Genomic DNA, 21,507 nt, shown 5'->3' with positions numbered 1-21,507 from the left:
AAGAAGTTGGAATATAACTTATAATTTAGCATTCTCATGGCCTTGTGGCCGAATTCAAGACACTTCGGTTATTTTTTTCTAGAAGCACGAGAGTATCAGATCCTAACCAAAACCATTGTGATCTCCATACTCGTTCTTACTTAGAAACTAAAAATAATAAAATCTAGAAAGTGAATGATAAATTTGACGATGGGTAAAAAATAAAAATAATAATGAAAAAATAAAAATAAATTGTTCGAACCAAAACCCATTGTGATCTCCATACTCGTTCTTACTTAGTGAACTAAAAATAATAAAATCTAGAAAGTGAATGATAAATTTGACGATAGGTAAAAAATAAAAATAATAATGAAAAAATAAAAATAAATTGACAAACACTTGATAGTAGAGAGATTGTATTTTTTAAAACGCTTACAATAATATTTGTTACAGATGCTTGATAATTTAGTGGCCAGGTTAGTGCCTCCGGTAAATTTTAAAGTGTTAGATTTCGAATACCTACATTTACTAATCTAACTTCTAATACTTTTTCCAAACCAAACGATTCTTGTAGCATTAATCAATCTAGAAACAACTTAAAAAAGAAGTTAAGTGCACATTCTATAAATATTAAAATACAAAACACAGCCTTGTGAGGATCCTAGAATGCAACTAGACAGTAGCACCTCCAGATTGGTGCACCATAGCATCTATCTCATCACCATCCTCCATTTCCAGCTCATCAGGTGTCTGCTTTGCTCGGAGAAGACGGCCATCAAGCAGGAATACAACAGAGTTGCGATCCACTGATTGCCGATCACAGTAAGCATCCATGAGCTTCCTCAGTTGTGTGCTTCTATTAATTTTGAAGAACACTTCGTTCCCATCCTGTCCCTTCACCGTCAGATTGATGTCAGCCGATTGATCATCGGTGGGTTTCTTGTCTTTCTCCTGCTTCCTAACACCCGGCGACATTATTCACCGATATGTTTGGCTCCGATTTATCACCAAGTACAATTCCAAGCAAACAAACACGTCTCTCACTCTCTCTACACTCTTCTTGTTTGAAACTGTTTTTATGTACAGAGAAGAAGCAAAATGTCATACAATATACCCTAAATTGTTCTTGAATACGATAAAAAAAACTAGGTAGGTGAGAGAATTATTGTTTCATTAAATTATACAAGGTAGGTGGAGAAATGTATATACTGTATATAATGGCATAAAAATGGTCAACATATAGACTGACAAGAATCAAGAGCCAAACAAGCTTTCGCAGTAACATAAATGCATAGAGAAGGAAATGGAAAGATTTTGAAATTGGATAACCTCAATAAAAGATGATAGCTTTCCTCTTACGTCTTTATTTATTTATTTTGTTTTTGTTTTATATGTGAAATGGAGCATGCATATATATATATATATGTGAATTCAAATTTGAATTCATATTTTAATGTTAAGATCCAAATTTGAATTGTGTCATACAAACAATAAAATTGATGAGGGGACCAAGGATTGAGAGATGCAACTTCGTAAAAATTATGAGCACGTGGGGTAGAGATAATGAGAGGGTGGATAAAACACTAAGGGTGACAATTCGTATTTGTAGATTGTGTTCGTGTCATTCGACGTAAGGGTATTATACTAAATAGGTAAAACTAAACCCAACCCATTTAATAATCGTGTTAAGAATCATCAACACTAACCTAACTCATTTATTAAACAGGTAAATGTGTTAACTCGTTTAATAACTTATTTATCAAAACGATACATTTAATATTTAATCAAATATTAAATAATAGAAAAAAAAAAATTTTGTCATAATTAATCCAAATATTCAAAATAAAAAAAAAAAACCATAAGGCATAAGTAAGGTTTATGTTGAAATGACTTAACTATCCATAATAATTGTGGTTTAAGCAGGTAATATATTACATAGGTTATATTTACGATTATAACATGTTGAGTTAAATGGGTTATAAACGGGTTACGCGGGTTGAATCCTTCAACCCTAACCCGATACGATTAAGTAAACGAGTTAATCGTGTTAACTCTTTTATGACCCAAATCCGTTTATGCTAAACCCAAATCCTTTTAACTCGTATCGTGTTGTCATGTCGTGTCATAATTTGCCACCTCTATAAAACACCAATAGTGAGAGCGGTAGATTATGAAAGGCTCGAGTATCCAACTCGATAACTTGAAAGGCTCGAGTGTAGTGCACAAAATTTGAACCTTGTTTGTGAATAATACACTGGATCTTAATTGTGCCCAAAAAAAAAATAAATAAATAAATTGATATTAATTAAATCTCATGTAAAATCAAATTCATTTAAAAATGATTCAAAATTCATGGCATGTCTTTTAAAAAAAGATCCATATTCAACTTTTAAATTTAGATTCCAAACTAAAACCAAACCCCCTAAAAATAGTCTTCACACTCAATTAATTAAATTTTATGCCAAACCCACTACATTTCAAATTCTAGTTTTTTTTTTTCTTTTTTTTTTAAGAAATTGATATATATATATATATATATATATATATATATATATATATATATATTCTTTGAGCATGTTTATCAGCACCACAACACACGTACTATTCAAGTCAAAAGTGTGGTTCGAAAGTGATACTTCAAGGACTTACCTCTCGAATCCAAATCAACGGACGATACACCTCTCATGTATCAGAGCAAATGATGTTTATATTCAATAAATATATTTATATTCAATAAATTGAGTTACAGAAGAGTTTATTTTTTGGAGCCCCAGTAACCATCAAGTGTATACTTAATACTCAAAATGATAAATATGAATCTCATGCCACAGTCGCATGCCTGTGCTAGTATAATTAAACTACAAATTTTTTTTGAATGTACAAAACACACACACAAGGGGCCAAAAATATAATGCTACTTTGATCTAGAATAAAAATGTATAGTAAAGGAATTATGAACAAAAAAAAAAAAAAACATTTGAAAAAAAATGGGTTTTGGGTTTTTTAATTGAAAGAAATTCAAAAGATAAAAGTGACCAAACAAGGCAAAATAGATTCTAAACGGAGCATGTCACAGCAACAGAAATTGGGGATAAGGTTTCTGGCTGGCTAATTTGAACTAAGATCCAATTGATCGAATTCAAGCCATCACAGTACAGGTTAGAATAAATAAAATGGAAAAAAAAATAGGAAATTATAACGTAAAAATCAGTGTAGTACTGTTAGAAAAATTACAACAATATTGTATATTCACGTTAGTTTGGATAGGGAAAGGAAAATTCTTTCCTCAACAATTTTAGTGGAAATTAGAGTTTCTCATCTTCAAAAAAATAAAGTTGAGGGTTCAAGTTTTAAAAGTGAACATGTAAGTGCATTTTTTGTCAATAAAAATAATAATAATAATAATAAAAATAAAAATAATTTGTACAAAGCTCCTGGGATATGTAGGGGATTACAAAATGCATTACTTCTGCCAAATTATTTTAATTCTTCTTAAAGGTACTCCTGCATGCTTTTTCAACAATTGTCAACGTAAAAAACATCTAGAAAATGATTAACTAAACTAATAAATAATCCGCGAAACAGTAATAAAAAAACCTCAATTCTAAGAAACCATACCTTTCTAGGCTGCATTCTGAACCTAAGTTGCATGAGGCGAAAGTGGGAGCAAAAGTCAAAGTGCGAGCACGAGAGCGTCAAATCTTAAAAAAATTAAGAGCGAGTGTGCCTTAAGAGGGTCTGTAAATTTACTTATATGTATTTATTTCGCTTAATACATTATCATTTTAATTTATTAAATATTATTTTTATTAATTTTTAAATATAATATATTTAAAAGTAATGAAATATTTACAAATTATTATTTTTATTAATAAAAATTATAAAAACAATAGTTAAAGTTTTTAATTGTGTTCATTATATTGCAAACATTTAAAAGGCCCGTGGAGGTTTTAGGTTTCAATTGCTCCTTTACAAAAGGTTTCCAGGTTAGAATCTTATTTTCTGCGAGCACACGCACTAACTTCTCTCGATTTTAGTTCTTTAAAAATGTCACTTCAACTTTTTTAAGAGTCACGTCAACAGTTTTTGCTCTCAACAAAAAAAATTTAATTAAATTTTTAATTTTTTTTTTCCTAACAGCTATATTTTTCATCTTATATAATGAACATTCATTATATGGATTAAAAAAGATAAGATTAATTTAAAATTTAAAACATATTCTTTTTTAAAAAAATCAATTTTTAAGAGAAAAAAAAAGATATTTTAATTTATTTTTGGCCCAAATCAAATTCCTTTTGGACAAACAGTGCCTAAACAATATATTTTTTATTTAATGAATTTTATTTTTTTAAAAAAAAAAATGAGCTCAAAATAACCTATTTTTTGGTTTTTTCCAAAAAAATCATGCTGCTAAACAGGGCCTTAAGCACTGTTCCTGATAGTTGTAGCTTGAATTTTACAAAACAACGGCGTTTTGGCAAAAAAAAAAAAAAATGGAAGAAGAAAAAGAAGAAGAAAAAGTACCCCGATCAGGCTCGGGCTCGTAGTATTCCGCTAGCCAGCCCGCGAGCAAATGTGGGCCCGCCTAATTAGTGCCAGGCCGTCATAGGCACATTTGGGCTTTTCAATTGCGGAAAGGGCCTTCGGCTAGTGCAGTGCGGATGCTCTAATTACTCTGTTTTTAGTCATTATTTGAGCCAAATAACACCCACATAAAGGCAATTTGCATGCAGAGCTTAAGAGTAGGGCTGCAACTCGGGCGGGTTGGGCGAGCTTGGCACTCATCTCGGACTAGGCTCGTATAGAAAATCTTAATCCCAAGCCCAGCCCGAAGAATTTGTGTGTTAAAAATAAATCAATTTATGTTGCACCCATGACTTAAATCTGAAACCTTAAGCGTTAATCACAAACACACTAGACTACCACACTCTTAAGTATAATTATTTATGAACAATACTTATGTCCTCACTAGTGAGGATCTATACCATCCTCGCTAGTGATATGAACCAATAATAAATAGACATGTTATATTGAATTACTAAATTCATTATGATGGGGATAGAAATCCACCTACCAAATCAGAGACGTGATTTGATTACTATCTATGATTTGATAATTAAAATAGGATGTGTCAATTTATTATTGGTTCACATCACTAGTGAGGATGGTGTGAGGATCTACGTATTGTCCATTATATATATATATATATATATATATATATATAATATTTCTAGGCTCGGGTTAGGCTTCGGACTTCATCCATATCAACCCAAGTCTAGCCCGAATTGAATTCGGGTTCAAAATATATAGCCTAGGCCCAAATCGAAATTAAAAAAACATTGTCCAAGCCCACAAAATTTCAGGCTGGGCTTAGGTTATTTCGGGTTGGACCCGCCCGAGTTGTAGCCCTACTTGAGAATGAAATCCTAATGAGCAAATTATGTGACTTTGTTCTAAACATGTGGTTCTGTCATAAGCTAGCTGGCGACTTAGGCAGTTAAGTGTTCTAAAGTTTCAATCCATCAATTTCGATAATCGTGTTTTCTAAATAAAAATGAGTGGTCACTTGACTTTTATAAAGTGTGTTGCAATCCATAATATCATTTTATAAAACTTAGAGTGCATGAACCAAGTGAGAGATTGTTGGAATTTTTATATATATATATATTTAAATAATAAAAATTACTTTATGGTCTTATGCACTACGTTTTCTAAAGTATGATTGCAATGAGATTATTGATATTTGATGGATTAGGTTGTACTTTCAAATTTGGTGATCTAATTAGGAGTATGTTTTTTATACCATCACCTAAGGCCCTAGCTAACAAGAAGGGGCTTAATTTATTGTTTCCTTATTGGATTGAACTTCCTTTGATTATTATTTCCTTAATTAGTAAAGCCCTTTGGTTATCATTTCAACTTTCTAACCTTTTTATTATTTCCTTATTCTATTTTATTTTACCGTGGAGCTTCCCACCTGGGAAGCAAGTTTCCTTATTTTATTAAATTTATTAAAAAAAATTATTTTATTATATTAGTAAGCCCTAAAACTATTATTTAATCTTGCTAACCATTTTTATTTCATTATATTATTAGATTTCCAACTAATGATGGCTACTTCGTTGTATTAGTAATTTAGTAAGTCCTACCTAGGCACTGGCTTGTTGGTGTCCCTAAAATTATTACTACCTTATTATATCATTATTATTATTTTATTATTTTATTATTTACTCAGGTCAGTATGTTGTATATTATTATACTTCTTTATTCTCATTATTATTAAACTCCTCCAACCAATAGTATCAATTTTGGGTCAAAAGAATTTGATTCATTCTAAAATTTTCATTCCACTTTCAATCAAAATTCCAATACAATCGTTATCTAATTTTATTTTCCTCCTCCCGTTCTTCCGCTATTTTATTGAATATATATTTAACTAATAATTATAAATTTTAATTCCTAAAAAATATTATTGACTTGATTCATAATAATAATTAAATGTGTGAGTGACATACTGTAAATAAAGAGATTGCTTACCGCACTTACAATAAAATAAAATTGCGCCTTCTCTAAGGATAGATTAAATATTTTAGATAACTATTTTTTATTAATCAATTGTCTTTATTTATTTATTTATTTATTTTATAAAGACAATTAGACTCCAATACTTAATAAAGATATTATTGTAAAATTAACAACAAAAATATTTAAAAAAATATTATTACAAAATAAATTTTAAAATAACTTAATTAAAAAAAAAGTACTCATTCTTATAATGTATCACCTAATTTTCGACTAAGGCCCTCAAATTATTTTTAGGCGCCCTGCTGCCATAGTCAACTGCGGAAGTTGTGCTGCGGCTGCAACAGCTGCTGTAGATGCCGAGGCGGCGTCGGAGTTTGCAGTGACAGACGGCTGTGGAAGTTGAGGTTGGAGGGGAAATTCGCAACCGAGTGGGTTGAGAAAAAGAAGTTCAACCCTAGCTTGGCCTCCACTTGTGAAAGAACGTCTTCGAGGCCAATATCGTCGTTAGGGTCAGCCTGACGGAGACAAGTCTCGACAACTTTGGCTATCTCTTGGTCAGACACCATCTCTGTCTCTGTCTCTATCTCCATCTCTCTTGCCATCTCTGTCTCTATCTCAAGATTGATTGTACCAATATATATATATATATATAGATGGTAACTTGTCTCGGGTTTTTGGAGACCACAAACCTGAAAAGGAAACTGATTTTTCCAATCCATTACGTTTCAACTTGTGCAAAGTTATCGCGTTCACATCACCTTTTAAATTCTCTCATGCCAATTGAAACTCTTAGGAGTGTAGTATTAACAATGATACCTCTTTGTACTTTGATAAAAACGAAGGATTTTTATTTTATTTTTTATTATTATTAAATACAAGAGGTGTCCTGTCTATCTACATAAATAAAAGCTAACAAAAAAAAAAAAAAAATTAACTTCACAAACCCACATCTAGTATAATATTTTGTCGTATTACACCTTTTATTATATACTAAAGTCATATAATGTAACTTCAAACACTATATGTGAGTCACCTGACCCCAAACCCTTGGTATATGATACCACTAATGTGTTGGTAGACTGTTTATTTTTTGTCAATGAAAAAAAAATAATAATATGTCATTAATTGATCCAGTAGATTAAGACAAAATACGAAACATGTACTATATGCACTATTTAAATATTACAACTTAAATTTGAGTCATAATAAAGTTTTCAATTTTATTTTATTTTATTTTTTTTTTATTTTTTTTTTTTTTTCCCCAAATAGCAATATGATACAATGATGACTAAAACAATATCTCGCCAACGTTACCATCAAACCAAAAAAAAATATTGTCTATGATTTTATGAAATATGAACCGATGACTTGTAGATATCAAACAAAACCATAGAAAGAAACAAAACCATAGAAAGAGAATCAAAGATTACAAGAGAAAGAGAGTTTTGTTGGAAACTTTTCAAGTAAATTCAAGGATCCCAGTTTTTTGGGGTTATTTCTTCTAGTCAAAAGAGAGAAGAAAAAAAAATAATAAAAAAATTAATGTGTAAGATTTTTTTTTTAGTCCAGTCAAAATAGGCAATTCATTCAACTAAATAAATTTTATTTTGGATACTTAGTTTTTGGTCCTGTAAAAAAAAAATACTCAACACACACACACACATATCTATATATATATATATATTTGTCTGGTCAAAAGAAACCTAAAGTAAAATATTAGTAAAGATTAAAAACAAATGAGGAAATCTTAAATGATAATTGTGTTATTTTAAAAACAATAATAATTTATTTATAAAGTTAAGGTTAAAAGTATAATTCCATTTAAAATCCAAGTGGAAATGTAAAGAAGTTATATTTACATTTATATATGCACTAATCACTTAACAATTACAGTATACTAGGAAGAAACCTTTGCTGCTACAAAAATATTTCGTAAATTCAGTGATGATGACTACCCATTTTGATTTTGGAAACAAAACAATAGTTTTATTGTAAATTGGTGACAGGTACTCTTTCTTTTTCTTTTTTTTTGGTCCACTTCATTCTTGAAAAGCTTTAAAAATTATTGCATTCTTCCATAGTTTCGGATGGGAGGTTGGAACTAACAACTTGAGCCAGCTTGTGAAGGAAGGGTATTTTGTAAAGCAACCCAAGACTCGAATGAGAATAAATCGTAAATTCTCACACCAACCAAGACTCGAATGAGAATAAATCGTAAATTCTCACACCAACTGATGAATGCCGAGCCATGTGGCCGAAGGTGCGTCTGCCTGCAGTCATTTGTGCTGAGTAAGGGCATGGAACTCTTGGTCAAGTGCCCGACGCAACTTGCAAGAGAAGAATGTTTAAGTGCCTAACATTGATAAAGATATATGGGAGATGTATTGAAAGAGCATCTTGAATATTACCTTACCCTCATCAAATTGATGGAGGGCGGTATTTGATTGAGTCGTGGCTTATTGACACTCTGAACCACTGGTGTGAGGGTGTGAGGCATTCGCAATGTCTTCATAGGTATTGATCCTATCTCTCGACAACAACTTTGCTGAGTGTGAAGAAACCTGCTCATAAAGATACCATTAGAATTGACAAGGTACAGTGATACTGGAAGTAAATAGGAAGTCTCATTACCTCATGACTAGCAGAGAGATTTGTCTCGACCAGTATCAAGGGGTCATGATCTTCCTCCTCGTCGTCGAATCAATAGGCAAGGAGTGGTGGTCCTGATTGAGATAACCTGTCTTGTCCCTTTCCCTGCCCTTGTCACCTGAAATACAATTGAGGTTGCAAAAGGCATATATATATATATATATATATATATATATATATATATATATATATATATATATATATATATATATATATATTTGCACATAGAAATAAGTAAAAATTTTAAGAGATTATGCTTTAAAGAATTCATAAAGAAAACCTTAAGTCTCTTGGGGGGCATTACATTTTCTTCGTCAGCCTCAAGCGCTCCCGCCTCACGAAAAAGCACCTAATGGATCATGAAAGGCAACAACTGCATAAAGGAAAATATGTCTTTATGATATAAGGCATAAACTTGGCATTTATATATATGTAGGTATGAATATGTACCTTTTTTTAACGATTTTGATTTTTTCGTCTTGCTAGGAGAACTAAGATTAGCCACATTGATTCCTTTCAATAGCTTTGGTTTGGTCGCGGCTCCTTGAGGCTTGATAAAAATAGAGGCAATCCTATCTGCTGTGGTACGTCAATCATCTACCATAACTTCTACAATATGGTTTCCCCACTAGTAGTCAAAAGATGGAGAAGTATCAGGATTTTCGGGAATGGTTGCAAAGAGAATTTATTGCAGAGATGGGCAAATCAAGTGAATACTCTCTTCACCGAAGTGAAAACTACTCGTTCCATGAAAGAAGTATTGAAAGATCGGAAGGGCGGAAGTGAAACAAGTTGGGTGAGACCAATTGCTTGGCAAAAAATATGGGGGATTGTAGGACTCAACTCCACACTTGCTATTTTGAGAACCTAGTTTTGAATATCCATAAGAGATGTCCCTAGCAATCAAGAAGTTGGCCATGCTTGTTCACGTTCCTCTTAGTAACCTGGTGGAGACTGGTCAGGAGGATAAGAAAGCTACAAAGGTTGCCTCGGTCGAGGCAAGAATAGTAAGAAAATATTAGGGATTCACTATGCAGGAAGTTTATAAAAGAAGGAGAATATGGTCTTGAATGATCTTTTTCCTTGCTAAAGACATGTATAACGATAGACATGAATAGGAACAGTGGTCGACAAATCGAGAGCAGGATAAAGTTCAGGGAAATACGCATATTCCCAAAGTTGTAAGAACTAAAATGGCCCAAAACAAGTTTTAAAATTGGAAGTTACATACTCCCCAATACCACGATAGAGATAAGAAAGTAAAAAAGGAGCAAGGGTAAGTTTCTCACCTGAATGAAAAATAAGGGCCAATTGAGTAAAATCTTTGGTGTCTGTGAGAGAAGAAACACAAAATAGAAACCTATTCAGCTAGTACACCAATAAAGAAATATGCTCACAGGTAGAAACCGAAGCTCCATCACCCCCGCTGGATTTAATGAAAAGGTCATGTGTTGTGATACGCTCAGAAGCCTCAAGTTTCTTTGGGTATTCATAGATCACTTCAGGAATGGTAAGAAGTGAATTTACTTCTATACCATGAGACCTAAGCCCGGTAAGAAAATAAATATCTTGCACCGTTGGATCAATCATCCCATACCGAGGATGAAAGTCATTTGTGGAGTTCGACCAGAAAAAGAGTAATGAGGCAAAGAACCTCCTTATCTATAGAGATTCGATTTTTCGAAAGTAGGATGGCATCATAAATGCCGACCTCCTTCCATAGTGCTTTGTAGTGAGGTTCAACCTGATTGACCCAATCAATCCAGCCACTCTGAGGGATCGAGCAATTTTTGAAAAAGTTGGAGAAGTCCACGGGATCAGAGAACTTGTGTTGAAGTGGGAGTCGCTCCTTAGCTAAAGGAGAGTATGGAAGAAGTGGAGTTGGTAAACCATATTTGAAAGTTGGAGTAAGGCCAACTCTAGGAAAAGGGTCAGAGCCTATGACACTGGAAAACACCTCGCCAGTACCGTAAATATATGTATCAATAACCTCTTTAATAAGCTTATGAACAATTCGATGTGATCGAAAAGTTTGCTACTGGCCTGACGTATTCTCAAGAACAACCGTCACATTCTTTTTTACACCTATTTGCTATACTGGAAGGAGCAAAATGGAAGAAGAACTAACAAGAAAGCTGAATAAGGAACTAAGTTTTGACCTCACTACCGAAAAACGTCAAAAGTGGTGCAAAGCCACAATTTTGAAATAGAATTTTCCACTTTGCAATGGAATCTTGTTTGGAAGAAGTGGTTTCAAGAGTGAGCTCTACACACCTCCTGATGGTTCATGATGGTAAGCAGGCAGTTAATTAATAACTGTTAACCAGATAAATGGCATGTCAGTAAGAAAGCTTACAAATGAAAATGAACACATTAATTTTATTTGTGATGGTCATGTGTCCAAGTCAAGCCAAGGCCGAGTACCCAGCTTAGCAGTCAAGATAAAACATCAAGATTTACTCTTATTTTTTGAGTTATTGGTTGATACTCATTAAGTAGGGAATGGTGTACATGGCAGGATGCTTCAGCCAATGTTATAAAATATGGGTTAAATATAAATATAGAAATTTTCAGTTCATCTTGGAGCTTCTTAGTTCACACATTTCTTAAAAAATGAAGTCCCAATAACTTCAATGAAGGTAAACCACCTTAAGATGAGCTGCTCTTTTGATCTTTAATCATCCCTCTCTTTTGCACCCAATTCGTCTGATTCATTATTTTCTCATCTATTGTTGGAAAATTTCAAAAAGTAATGAGTGAATAGATTGTGTCACCAATGTTAAGGGATGGTGTACATGGCAGGATGCTTCAGCCAATGTTATAAAATATGGGTTAAATATATATATAGAAATTTTCAGTTCATCTTGGAGCTTCTTAGTTCACACATTTGTTCTTGAAAAATGAAGTCCCAATAACTTCAATAAAGACAAACCACCATAAAAGGAGCTGCTCTTTTGATCTTTAATCATCCCTCTCTTGTGCACCCAATTCGTCTGATTCTTTATTTTCTCATCTGTTGTTGGAAAAATTCAAGAAGTAATGAGCGAATAGAGAGTGTCACCACCGTAAGAACAAGAATGCCGACAACGGTGGCGATTGGTGTGTTTTCTCCTTCTAGTCACTCACAGATATATGTATATACAATCTATATATATATATATATATATATATATATATATATATATATATATAACCATGAATATACACATATATATTTAATCTATATTTTATAACATTGGCTGAAACATCCTGCCATGCACACCATCTTTTAATTAATGGGTATCAACCAATGGCTCAAACACAAGAGTAAACCTTGATATTTTATCTTGACTGTAGACTAAGTGCTTGGCCTTGACTTGACTACACATGACCATCACAAATAAAATTAATCTGTTCATTTTCATTTGTAAGTTTTCTTACTAACATGTCGTTTATCTGATTAACAATTATTACTTAACTGCCTTCTTACCATCATGAACCACCAGGGGGTATGTAAAGTTCAATCTTGAAACCACCTTTACCAAACGAGACTCCATTGCAAAGTGGAAAACTCTATTTTAGAATTGTGGCTTCTCACTACTTTTGGCGTTTTTCGATAGTGAGGTCAAAACGTAACACCTCATTCATCCTTCTTGCTAATTTTTTTCCATTTTGCTCCATCCAGTGTAGCAAATGGGTATAAAAAAGAATATGATGGTTATTGTTGAGAATATGTCAGCTCCGGCTAGTAGTAAATCTTCCGATCATACCGGGTTTGTTCATAAGCTTATTAAAGAGGTTATCGATACAGATATTCACGGCACTGGCGAGGTGTTGGCCAGCGTCCTAGGCTCTGACTCTTCTCCTAGAGTCGGCCTTACTCCAACTTTCAAAGATGAAAGATGGTCTACAAACTCCACTTCTTCCCTACTCTCCTTTAGCTGAAGAGCGACTCCCATTTCAATGCAAGTTCTCTAATCATATGGACTATTCCAAACTCTTCAAAAATTTCCCGATCCTTCAGAGTGATTGGACTAATTGGGTCGATTGGGTTGAACCTCACTACAAAAGCACTATGGAAGGAAGTTGGCATTTATAATGCCATCCTTCTTTCGAAAAATTGAATCTTTATAGATAAGGACGCTCTTGCCTCATTACTCTTTTTCTAATCGAGCTCCACCAATACCTTTCGTCTTCGGTGTGGGATGATTGGTCCAACGGTACAGGATATTTGTTTTCTTACCGAGCTTTGGCCTCATGGTATAGAAATATATTCACTTTTTACCATTCCTAAAGTGATCTTTGAATACCCGAAGAAATTTGACGCTTCTGAGAGTATCACAACATTTGTCCCTTTCATTAAAGCCACCAGGGGTAATGGAACTTTGGTTTCTACCTCTGAGCATATTTCTTTCTTAGTGTACTGGTTGAATAAGTTTCTATTTTGTGTCTCTTCTCTCACAGTCACCAAAGACTTTACTCAATTGACCCTTGCCCTTCATTCAGGTGAGAAACTTACCCTTACTCCTTTCTTGCTTTCTTATCTCTATCGTGGTATCGGGAAGTATCTAACTTCCAATTTTAAAACTTGTTCAGGGCCGTTTTGGATGTTACAACTTTGGGAATCTGCTTATTTCCCCAAACTTTATCCCACTCTCAATTTGTCTACCACTGTTCTTGTCCCTGGCTGAAGAATGGCTATCATTATGCACATCTTCAGCCAGGAAAAAGATCATTCAAGACCATGTTCTCCTTTTATAAACTTCCTGCATACCGAGCCCCTAAACTTTTTTTTACCATTCTCGCCTTGACCTAGGCAACCTTTGTGGCTTTCCTATCCTCCTAACCAATCTCCACCAGGTTGTTAAGAGGAATATGAACAAGCATGGACCAACTTCTTGATTGCTAGGAACATCTATTATAAATGTTCAAAAATAGGTTCTCAAATAGCAAGTGTGGAGTTGAATACTACAATCCTCCATATTTTGCCAAGCAATTTGGTCTCACCCAACTCGTTTTACTTCCTCCCTTCCGATCTTTCAATACCTCTTTCATGGAACGAGTACTTTTCACTTCAGAAGAAACGGTGAAGAGAGTATTCACTTGATTTGCCCATCCCTGCAATAAATTCTCTTTGCAACCATTCCCGAAAATCCTAATACTTCTCTATCTTTTGACTACTGGTGAGAAAACCATATTGCAGAAGTTATGGTAGAGCATTCACGTACCATAGCAGATAGGATTGCCTCCATTTTTATCAAGCCACAAGGAGCCGCGACCAAACCAAAGCCATCGAAAGGAATCAATGTGGCTAATCCTGGTTCTCCCAGCAAGACAAAAAAATCAAAATCATCAAAAGAAGGTACATATATATTCATACCTAAATATATATAAATGCCAAGTTTATGCCTTATATCATAAAGACATGTTTTCCTTTATGCAGCTATTGCCTTCCATAATCCATTAGGTGCTTCTGATCATGAGGCGGGATCGCCTGAGGCTGACGAAGAAAATGTAAAGCCCCCCAAGAGAGCTAAGGTTTTCCTTATGTTCTTTAAAGCATAATCTCTTAAAATTTTAACTTACTTCTATGTTCCAAATATATATATATATAACAACCTCAATTGTATTTCAGTTGACAAGGGCAGGGAAAGGGAAAAAATAAGTTACCTCAATCAAGACCACCACTCCTTGCCTATTGATCGACGACGAGAAGGAAGATCGTGACCCCTTGATACCATCAACTGTCTCGATCAAGACAAATCTCTCTACCAGTCATAAGGTAACGAGACTTCCTATTTACTTCCAGTATCACTGTACCTTTCAATTCTAATGGTATCTTTATGAGCAAGTTTCTTCACACTCGGCTAAGTAGTTGTCGAGCGATATGATCAATACCCATGATGACATTGCGAATGCCGAGCACCCTCAGACCAGTGGTACCGAATGTCAACAAGTCACGACTTAATCAAATACCGCCCTCCATTAGTTTGATGGGGTTGAGGTAATATTAAAGATGCTCTTTCAATACATCTCCCGTATATCTTCATCAATGTTAGGCACTCATAAATATTCTTCTCTTGCAGGTTGCCTCGACCACTCGACCAATAGTTCCAAGCCCTTACTCAGCACAAGTGACTGCAACCAGACGCACCTTCGGCCACGTGACTCGGCCTTCATCAGTTGGTGTGAGTATTTACGATTTATTCTCTCATTCAAGTCTTGACTTGCTTTACTAAATACCTTTCCTTCGCATACTGGCTCAAGTTCTCAGTTCCAATCGCTCATCCGAAACTACGGCACGATCAAGGACCTTGATGCCTATTTCTCCCAAGTAGTGGCTGGGTTTAATCTCAATCCCCTGACTAATGAGCCAGTTATTGTGCCCCACCTCCCAATCGCTCAATAGCACATAACTCCATTGTATCATAGACTCCCGAATCAACATCCAAGCATAGATCGGCTAGGAAATCAACAAGTTCTTGGCCCTTTACAGCCCTTTGAGTCAAGCTTGGTTACCTATCATAAGTTTCAATGTCCTGGGATTTGACTTAAAATAGTTAGAAAATGCTTTTCAGACTTTGGAGTGATTCTTTAGCTAACCCTACTGATTCGGCTTCTCGACGTGTTCGTAACTGCACTTGTGAAACTTGATAATTCCATTTGGTTTTTGTAGTCTTTTATTGCTTTTTTTTCTTTTTCAGGGGTGTCTTTTGGACCTTGCCAATGGCTTAAACCTTGTTTTAGAGCAATTTCATCCATCAAGTCCATTGTGTTGTCTTGAGTCGTTAAGTGCAACGGCGAAATTATTAATGGACTAACTTGGGCTATAACCCAAGCCTAATTAAAATATATATATATATAGTACTACTGTTCCTATAAGTCCATGTACTACACTTCCTCTTCCTATCAACCATTCAGCCCAGCCCAATCCATAATAAAACATAATAGGGCCCAGCCCAGCAAACCAAACATATTGTTAGTCTTTGGAAGAAGACTTAGACTCTTTGATTCTTCGTGTGTAAAGCATATACTAATACAAAAATCACAATCCAGTGTAACAGAGGCAAGGGTCTACAACCCTAAATCACATGATCAGATGGCTCCAGTAGCAGTCGTATGAACGATGGAAACTACTCTTCTTCTTCCTCTCAACAAGCAATGGAAACTCTATTTACAAGCGATTTTTAATTTTCATCATTGCTAAATTAGGTATATCTTAATCTAATTTTCCACGTCTAGAGGTGGATGGATATCATGGATTATTATTGTTAATCTAGTGAAATATTGGTTTTTGTTTGGTATATATATATATATATTGTCGATAAGTTGATCTTTAACCCCCTCCCACTTTGCAATCCTAGCTCCACCCTGGTTAAGCGACTTATCATTCTCACATAACAATATCTGTCACACCCCAAATTTTAATACAAGAACTACTTGTCCTGCATAAAAAAATCTAAGGTATAACTTCCATCAATTCTCAACATACATCCTCCATAATAGAACTACAATGAATCCCGTCATTCAACTTAACAAACATGAGAGTCTGACAAATTTTATACAAATCCATAAATAGAGGTGCAATTCATTAACTTTATTATAATATTCAGAATAAAGGAAAAACCGAGCTAAAATAAATCAATGCGCAACGAGCTAAAATCCGTTCCCATCATGTAATCCCATCACGTTCCTACTCAACGTGTACCTGAAATATAATAATGGGGTGAGCTCACAAGCTCAGCAATAAATGCTAAACACAATCATCGTTCAGCAAATTAACCTTACCTTATATTCCTATATATATAAGCAACTCAAATAAGTTCATTATTCAAATGTGTATAACCCAGTTAGTTATAAAATTAATAAATAACCATCTTTTATTTTTTAATAAATCGGCATATCTCACCTGAGCCTCGGGCTCCCGTCCACTAAAATGGTGTGAATCGTATAGTCCCTGACTACCAAAAACACACGTGTGGCTGGATTGTACGTCTACTCCCCAGATGATCCCTGATCACGTCCACACAATAAGGGCTCATTAGACCCATGGCCATAACAAAAGGGTAGTTCACTCTCGTAGGCGGTCCCTGACCGTGCTCAACAAACTCATCATTGGGTTACACCTTGACTATAGCTCCGTTAAGTTCAATTATCCCAATTAAAAACCAAAGCATTGCTTAATTTAATTAATGCTCTTTCACCTTTAAAATAATCATAACTCATAAATTCATGAGTTCAACAAACACTATAAATAAATAAATAATTAATTATCGTATACATCACATACCTAAAATCTTAGTTTCCTATCCTACCAATCAACTCTAAAAAAAAAACTACAATAACCTCCCATTGATTTGCTATTTAACAACACTCTCATTCATTTAACCCAATGATTACTAATTCTATTCACTAATAATGATTCAAGTGCTATAATTGAGTCTTTTGATTCCTTAGTTAAAAAAAACTGGTCACTATGGCATATATGTATCTATAAGTAAACATCACTGACTTATTTAATTATACTGAACACCTTCCAACTGCTCCAACACATACCCATCACATTTATGAGATCAACACATAATCCAGACTACTCATTAATCTACAACTACACCTTTTGATCTATTACGCTCAAGTACGAATCATTGAGATCAATACCTACTAATTTATTTATATATAAGTACATAATGGTAATAACAATCTGTCATGTCTAGATCATAACAGTGCATATGTAAGACAAGTACGTAAACCCAAAATAATTACTAAGAATTGTTCACCCCTAAAAACATGCTTAAACAATCATTAATTATCCCACATATATATATTACTTAAGTTGATCAATTAAACTAAATCCTCCCTAGTCAAAATCTCCACATATATAATACTTCATCCATATGTGATTAAAACTTACTGGATAATAAAAGAAAAACACAACTAAAATTTCTCATCCCTTTATTTATTTAATATAAAATCATATGTATTACTCCACATATAAAAATATATGCAAGTATAAGTACTAATCCCAGTAATCTAATAACATGTAGAATATGTTTCATACATTCGAACTCATCCACGATCAATTCACATTGACTAGACTTTTCCTTTTAATCCCTTTCTTAACACAATCCACCATTTAACTCCCAAGATAATTGTCTGGATTAAAAAAAAATAACAGAAGTACACTTATACTACTATATTCATCATCTTAATGACGGATCATAATATTATAATAATCCTAAGAATATGAAACAAATCAAGTTATAAATAATATATGGGTAAACATTAAGCAAGGTTAACTTGCCTGTTAAATATCGTTAAACCTTTCTCTCTAGCCGATCCTTTGGTCACCGTCTCTTTTTCCGGCTACTGCAGATTGCCAACAAAAAAAATCAGTAACCCGCTTCCTCTCTTTCTCTCTCGGTAATTTCTTTCTTCTTTTTTTTTATCAAAAATAATATCCTCGTACCGATACGATGTAAAATATAAAGGATAAATATAACTGCATTCGAGATAACCTAGGACTCTTATTTAAAGTTTTAAATTTTAAAAGAAAAACTCTATTATCTCTACTATCACGTTAAAATACTAAATACTAAATAAATAAATAAATAAATAATGTATGAAATTTTAGGGTTTTACATTCTACCCACCTAAAAAGAAATTTCGTCCTCGAAATTTGCATACCTTATTCGAAGAGTTGTGGGTACTTTTCCTTCATTTCTGACTCTATCTCCCAAGTAGCCTCTCTCTCGTCCTGATGATTCCACTGCACCTTCACCAAAGGTATCTCTGCCCGCCTCATATGTTTCACCATACTGTCAACAATGCGAACAGGCATCTCAACATAGGTTGCATTAGGACGAATCTGGACCTCTGTGCAGTCAATGGCCTGAGTTTCATCCCTCAAGCACCTCCTCAACATGGATACATGGAAAACATCATGAACAGTAGATAGTCTGGGTGGTAAAGCTAATCTATAAGCTACCTCCCCAATCCTTTCTGTGATCTCAAAAGGTCCAATGAATCGAGGAGCTAACTTCCATTTCTTCTTGCCAAATCTCGTAACCCCCTTCATTGGTGATACTTTCAAGAACACCAAGTCACCCACACTAAACTCCAAAGCACGACGGCGTCGATCTGCATAATTCTTCTGTCGACTCTGAGCTGTGTGAAGTCGATCTCGAATGATGGCAACCTTCTCCGTAGTCTCTTGCACCAACTCTGGCCCCAAAAGACTACCATCACCAACCTCAGCCCAACATACAGGTGAACGACAAGGTCTACCATAAAGTGTCTCATATGGTGCCATGCCGATACTAGCCTGATAGCTATTATTATAAGCAAACTCAACCAATGGAATGTGATCCTCCCAACTGCCCCGAAAATCTAGCACACAAGCACGAAGCATATCCTCCAACACCTGAATGACCCTCTCGGACTGGCCATCGGTCTGAGGATGAAAAGAAGTACTCAAACTCAAAGGAGTACCAAAAGCTGCTTGGAAACTACTCCAAAATCGAGATGAAAAACGAGGATCACGATCTGAGACAATAGACACCGGCACTCCATGAAGCTTAACTATGTCTCTAATATAGATCTTACACAATTCCTTTACAGTATCAGTAGCTCGAATGGGTAGAAAATGAGCTGATTTTGTCAATCGGTCCACTATCACCCACACTGTATCATGGTTATGTATCGACCTCGGTAACCCCACAACAAAATCCATCGTCACATGCTCCCATTTCCACTCAGGCACAGGCAAAGGCTGTAATAGTCCTGCTGGTCTCTGGTGCTCAGCTTTCACTCGCTGACAAGTGAGACATCTAGATACAAACTCTGCCACATCACGTTTCATGCCTTCCCACCAGAACTGCCTCTTAAGATCATGATACATCTTAGTGCCACCTGGGTGCACTGTGTACCTAGAGTGATGTGCCTCCTATAAAATCTCTCTCTTGAGGTCTGCTAAGTCTGGAACACATAGCCTACCTCGAAATCTCATACCACCATCAGCTCCATACGTCCAGTCAACATTACCTTCATCATTAACAGCCTCAACTGCTTTGGTCTGTAACCTGTCATCCTGAGTCTGAGAATGAATGATCCGGCTGATCAAAGTAGGTTGTACAGTCAAACTACAAAGAAAAGCCCCTGTACTCTGAGAACTCGGCATTATAGAAAACTCTGCCAATGCCTCTAACATCATCCACTCTTGAATCATCATAAAGGCAACTAATCCTCTCGGTTTTCGACTCAAGGCATCCGCTACCACATTAGCCTTTCCAGGATGATACTGAAGGGTCATATCAAAATCCTTCATCTTCTCCATCCACCTCCGTTGCCTCATATTCAACTCCTTCTGAGTGTAGAGGTATTTGAGGCTCTTGTGATCAGAGAATAACTCAAATTCCTCGCCATACAAATAATGCCTCCACACCTTCAATGCAAGAACCACTGCTGCCAATTCCAGATCATGTGTAGGGTAATTCTGCTCATGTGGCTTAAGCTGCCTAGAGGCATACGCTACCACCTTGTCATCTTGCATCAAAACACAGCCAAGACCCTGATGTGATGCATCTGTGTAAATCACAAATCTCTCACCACTAACAGGAATGGTAAGAACTGGTGCCGAAGTCAATCTCATTTTCAACTCCTTAAATGCCTGCTCACAGCAGTGATCCCAAACAAACTTCACATCCTTCCGAGTCAAACGGGTCAATGGTGCAGCAATCTTGGAGAAACTTTCAATGAAACGCCTGTAGTATCCTGCCAGTCCTAAGAAGCTACGAATCTCAGTGACAGTAGTAGGCCGTTTCCAACTCATCACAACCTCCACCTTGGCAGAATCTACTGAAACTCCATCCTTAGAGATCACGTGCCCCAAAAACTGAATCTGCTCTTGCCAAAAGTCACACTTCTCAAACTTAGCATAGAGCTGATGCTCACGCAAAGTCTGAAGTGTAATGCTCAAGTGTCTCTCATGTTCCTCCTTAGTCTTGGAATATATCAGAATGTCATCAACAAATACCACAACAAACTGATCCAAGTAAGGTCGAAACACTCGGTTCATCAAATCCATAAAAGCTGCCGGAGCGTTAGTCAGCCCAAAAGGCATGACTAAAAACTCATAGAGGCCATAACGAGTCCTAAAGGCAGTCTTAGGAATATCCTCATCCCTAATCCTCAGCTGATGGTACACAGTCCTCAAGTCAATCTTAGAGAACAACTGCGCCCCTCTGAGTTGATCAAACAAATCATCGATGCGTGGCAATGGGTATTTGTTCTTAATAGTGACCTTATTCAGCGCACGGTAGTCAACACATAAGCGGAGTGACCCATCCTTCTTCTTGACAAAAAGAACAGGTGCTCCCC

At 35.2% G+C, this 21,507-nt stretch overlaps 1 protein-coding gene across 1 annotated transcript; it reads right to left on the bottom strand.

The window, feature by feature from the left end:
• Positions 1-651: 651 nt before the first annotated feature.
• Positions 652-954, bottom strand: LOC132316537 (small ubiquitin-related modifier 2-like). The gene has a single exon (XM_059815012.1). It carries the CDS (start codon positions 952-954, stop codon positions 652-654), a length of 303 nt encoding a protein of 100 aa, XP_059670995.1.
• Between the last annotated feature and the right edge of the window lie 20,553 nt (positions 955-21,507).

The sequence above is a fragment of the Cornus florida genome, unplaced genomic scaffold (genome assembly GCF_030987335.1).
Source record: "Cornus florida cultivar Cherokee Brave unplaced genomic scaffold, ASM3098733v1 CherokeeBrave_3.0.0_Hap2_Chr07, whole genome shotgun sequence".
Classification (NCBI taxonomy): domain Eukaryota; kingdom Viridiplantae; phylum Streptophyta; class Magnoliopsida; order Cornales; family Cornaceae; genus Cornus; species Cornus florida.
This window is presented reverse-complemented; position numbering and strand designations above follow the sequence as displayed.